We start from the raw sequence: 4,826 nt of genomic DNA on the forward strand, positions 1-4,826 counted from the left end.
TTTTAGAGAAATGAGAGTGGGTCAAATTGTATGTCCCAAAAGAAATGAGATCAAAATTAGTAATTAGGATGTATGAATCTATGTGGAGGTGAGAATTGTTTGGTGCTTATGTGGCGTCAACGTGGCGTCCACATGGCACTTAACACACCTCTGTTAATAGTAAGGGTAAAAGTGACCCAATACTTTAACGGAAGGGTATTTTTGAGCCAGAATATAGTTCAAGGGTAAATATGAGCTATTTCCGATAGTTCAGGGGTATTTTTGAGCCTTTTCCGTTATTTTTAGTACAACAAACCAAACGATCAATAAGAAATAGTGCTAGGATAACTAATTCTAGCATACTTATCTCAGCATAACTTGTATTCAAACCAGTGTTTTCAAAAATGTTTTTTTTGGGGCGAGTCTCGGGGCGGGACGTGCTAAAGCCGTTCCGGGCCGCAAATTGAAGACGTAGATCCATAGGGTGTATGCCCTAGAATTTGGGGCGTAAGCTCCAAGCGTAAAAACGCAATCCCCGTGCGTGTTTTTTTTTCGGGGGTGGGGGTTAACTCTTTTTTGTTTTAAATCATATATTTTATTATTATGTAACGATATTTCTCAAATAGTAATTGTAATACTTTATTTCTTCATGGTTATTTATACCTTTCTCAAATAAAAATCATAATATTTTTTCTATACATTATAGGTTATTTATTAAAATTTATTTGTAAAATAATTAAAAGTTTTACTTTTGCTTATATTTTTTAGTAATAAAATTAAATATACATGAGACTACGCCCGGTAGATCTATATGACTTACGCCCCGTATCTCGAGGCTTACGTCTCACCCCGTACGACATAAAATGTCTCATCTCACGCCCCTGCCTAAAATACTAATTCAAACCAAACGACCCCTTAGTTAGAATTGATTGGGTTCTTGGATTATTTTTGTTAAATAATTTATATGCTAATTTTAGAAAAGTTTTAAAATTAGGTGGTGATTCTTAATTATTTTTTTAATTATTAATTTAGAACCTCACGGCGTTGGTGATATTTTTTTTAAAAATAGTTTTGTTAAATATATCTTAATTTTAGAAGGCAGGTTATAAATATGAGTTTAGTAAAATGAAACGAAAGGAATATTTGTCATTTTATGAAATCAAGTATTCATTTCATCCTTATATTAGGTAATAGTTCATCGTGCTCTCTATGTTCAGCCCTGTGCAATTTCAATCCACTTATCTCCGGTTGAAAATTTCGTCCTTGAAATAATATTAGTTTCTTATTCTTAAAAAAAGTGTAGTTATTGAAAAGAGAACAAGATGAAATTGTACAAAATACCTTTTTAATTATAATTTTTTATAAGTTGTTTAGTATGGAGGATGGAATTGATAAAAATTATCTCATCAATTGGGATATATACCAATGCGAAATTGATGGCTCGTCGAAGGTGTGACTGTTTGTCAGTCCTGTCGTTAGCTTCATTTTGCTTCCTTTTCCGTTTTAAGTGATTTTCTGTCTAATATAATAAAAAAAATATTATAAAAAAACTATCGTTGCTTAAAAACTAACAATTATTCATAGTTAAAAATATCAAAGATGTTATCGAATACCGATACATCATAGAAAAGCCTTTGATTTTTTTTGAAAATTTTCAAATGATTAATCAAAATATGAACATTTCAGAGATTCAATCAATTTGAGAGATTTTAGGAGGAGAGATGAAAAGAAGAAAGAAGAGATTTCTCCTAAGAATAGATATCTTAGGAGAAAAAGATGAAAGAACAAAGATTTTAGGTTGAGCGATGGAAAATAAAAGAATAAAATTTTTGGACGGATTTGGAAAAAACTACACATATACAAAAAATTTATGGGTCATTATTTGCTACTTTTATTAGCCGAAGTAATATATATATAACTATTTTGTGCCAATTTTTCAAATCGGGCTAATAGATGCAAATTCTCTCTCTTAATTGATAAAGAAAAAACCATCTTACGCAATTATTTCTATTATAATTACTAATTACTTTGTAATTTGAAATAATCAGAGTCTCACTAATTAGTAATTCTATACTATTTAAAGTCAAATACATGTATTTTTTTATACCAAATATATTTTGAAATACAGATACGTTGGGAGAGAGGCGAGTGAGATAGAGGAGAAGTGACCGAGAGAGTCAGTGTATCTCAAATATATATACCTAAAGTACTAGATACATTCCAAATACATTTAGAAAATATAGATACATATGAAGAGAGACGAGCAAGAGAATAGAGTTGCATATCCTAGATATATGTGAACGGCGGTTAAATATAGTGTTAAAATATCTAGAACAAATTATACCTAATTTGATCCATATGTATTTGAGTGTGCCAAGTACATGTATCTGACGAAATAAATATAATACGAAAGATAATTTCAAAAATTAAAATGAAGACACGTAATTAGACTCTAAATTAGTGAAATTTGTGTTGTTTGCTCACTATAAAACCATGTCAATTTATCCGGTACCTTGTTTAATCGGTTTCGCGGTCCAAATTGTTAGGCCTTTTCAATAGAGATACCAAGCCCAGTAAACATGTCATCGCGGCCCAAGAAACTTTTAAACCCACCAAAAATATCATACTTTTGCAGAAATTAATTTTAATAAAAGGCAGAGGAAAATATAAGAAAGGGAAAAAAGGTGTGAATGAAGAGAAAAATGGCAGAAAGGAGGAAAGAAGGAAAAAATGATGGGAAGAAGGAGAGAAGAGAATCTGGGTGGCCATCAATCAAACTCAAATTAAACCTTGAGGTCAATCGCCTCAAAGATAACGATCTCATTACCGTACGGATTCATTCTTTCCCCTTTTTACACTAAAATTTGTTCTTGTGTTTTCGCCTAAATTTTCCACTAATTTTCGATTGTTTGTTTATCTTCTTTATATTGGTTTTATTTTGACGGGACATGCTGTTAATGATATGAAGCTTAGGCAAATCATGAAACTCGTTGTTTAAATAATTCAAGCATAACCCCTATAACTTGAGATTTTGATACATTTGTCATAATTGTGAGTGATTTGAGCTTAATTACTACTGCTCTGTTTTTTGATTTAGCAATTGTGTCATGCATTAGAATCACTGATGTTTTTTTGTTTAAATGATTATGAATTAAAGTTTAAATCAGGTTGGATTTATTGTTTCATGTTTATGTTCGAGAAGCTCGTTACTTCTATTGTTGTTATGTAGTTGGTTTGCTAAATTGATAATGAGTTTCTCCAAAACAAGGAAGTTCATAGTTCGGGGGGAGGGGGGATAAGTAATAAGATTGTGTAACTACTGAATTAGCTTACAATGTTTATGTGAAGCCAGAAGGTTGCTTAAAATTGTTGAAGGATACAGGTGTGTGTCACTTGTAAGAATTTTCAGTTAGATTGGATGATTCCACCTTTGATCATTGTTGTTTCGTAGGTTTGACAATCTGAGAAATCTTAATAAGAAGTCTATCAAATAAATTGAGTTGAGAGAGTGCTTTGTTGTTGAAGAACCTCCTACCCTACTATAAACTATTAAAGTTTGTTACTTTCACCATGTTCAATCCAAATAACAAAAATAATGAACATCTCTTATGAGCTACGATTAGGATTTATTCTTGATGTGATTATCGGAACAGAGAAACTGTAGGAGAATATATTGCGGATAAAATCAACCAACTTGCCTATTTGACAAGAGTCGAACCGGACACCTTTTTGCTATCACATTAGGAAATAAGAATCTCTCATCTTTGCTTGAATCATGATGTCAAATCACAAGACCTTAATTTAATGATGAAGCTATTATTGGCTTCTAATAATTCCTCTATTTGCTTATATTATTCAGGTTGAGAATTTCCTTACTCCAGCTGAATCAAAGGCTTTTGTCAAAGCTGCAGAGTCAATTGGGTTTGCCCACCAAGGAAGTCGTGGTCCTGCATATGGCGAAGCTTATAGAGACAATGATCGTGTATCTATGCATGATCCTAATCTTGCAGATGCAATGTGGAGAGCTGGACTGAACAAATTATTTTCTGACATCAAAATTCGAGGCAAAGTTGCTGTTGGATTGAACCCTAATGTTAGATTTTACAGGTTAGGTGTACTTTCGTCATTAAACTGTGATATTATTATGACATATATGTGATCCTTTGCCCTGCTGTGTGGTAAACTTACTTATTTGGATAAAATGTGGCATATTTAAGAAATATACTTTATTGAGTTTGATAAACATTGACTAGATTGAACAGGTCATAATCAACCATGTCGTTTACCTACATGGTGGTGGTAGCGATCATCAAATGTAGGACAAGATAGTGAATATCCAAAATACCATATGGCAGCAGATTAATAACAAATTGAATGCTGATTTTTTCCTGGTTTTCTGGGGAAGTATTGATAGTTTCTTGCTTTGAAGGGTCATGAGGTAGTCAACATATAGGTGACTGTTTGAAGCTTATGATATCAAATAGGTTGGGAACTCCTTCCAGTTTTATGAATCGTGCTTTTTACCTTCTAACCAAGTACATCCATCTTGTTTCTGTTTTCTTTCCAGTAATTTCATCAAAATGTCTAAACTGCTTTGACTGTTACCCTTCGGGGTGGCCCAGTGGTTTGGGCTTGGGACTTCCATGTTGGAGGTCTCAAGTTCGAAACCCCTTGCCAGCGAAAGCAAGGGGTTTGCCTTCTGGGTCGAGCTCGTCGCGCCAGGCTTGCCTAGTGCGGGATACCTCTCCTATGTGGTTTGCGAGCTATTGCATAGGAGCGGAGGTTTGACCCTGTGCGCACTCAAAGGGTAGCGGCTGCGGGTTTCCCTTGCCATCAAAAAAAAAAAA

General features: G+C 33.4%; 1 protein-coding gene across 1 annotated transcript in view; it reads left to right on the plus strand.

The window, feature by feature from the left end:
- Window positions 1-2,644: 2,644 nt before the first annotated feature.
- Window positions 2,645-4,826, plus strand: part of LOC102586781 (uncharacterized) — a 4,745-nt gene continuing 2,563 nt past the window's right edge. Inside the window, exons 1-2 of the mRNA XM_006362635.2 lie at window positions 2,645-2,807; window positions 3,839-4,086. Coding sequence (XP_006362697.1) covers window positions 2,670-2,807; window positions 3,839-4,086 — 386 coding nt within the window. The 5' untranslated portion in view covers window positions 2,645-2,669. The remainder of the gene's footprint in view (window positions 2,808-3,838; window positions 4,087-4,826) is intronic.

Source organism: Solanum tuberosum, unplaced genomic scaffold (assembly GCF_000226075.1).
Source record: "Solanum tuberosum cultivar DM 1-3 516 R44 unplaced genomic scaffold, SolTub_3.0 scf00414, whole genome shotgun sequence".
NCBI lineage: Eukaryota > Viridiplantae > Streptophyta > Magnoliopsida > Solanales > Solanaceae > Solanum > Solanum tuberosum.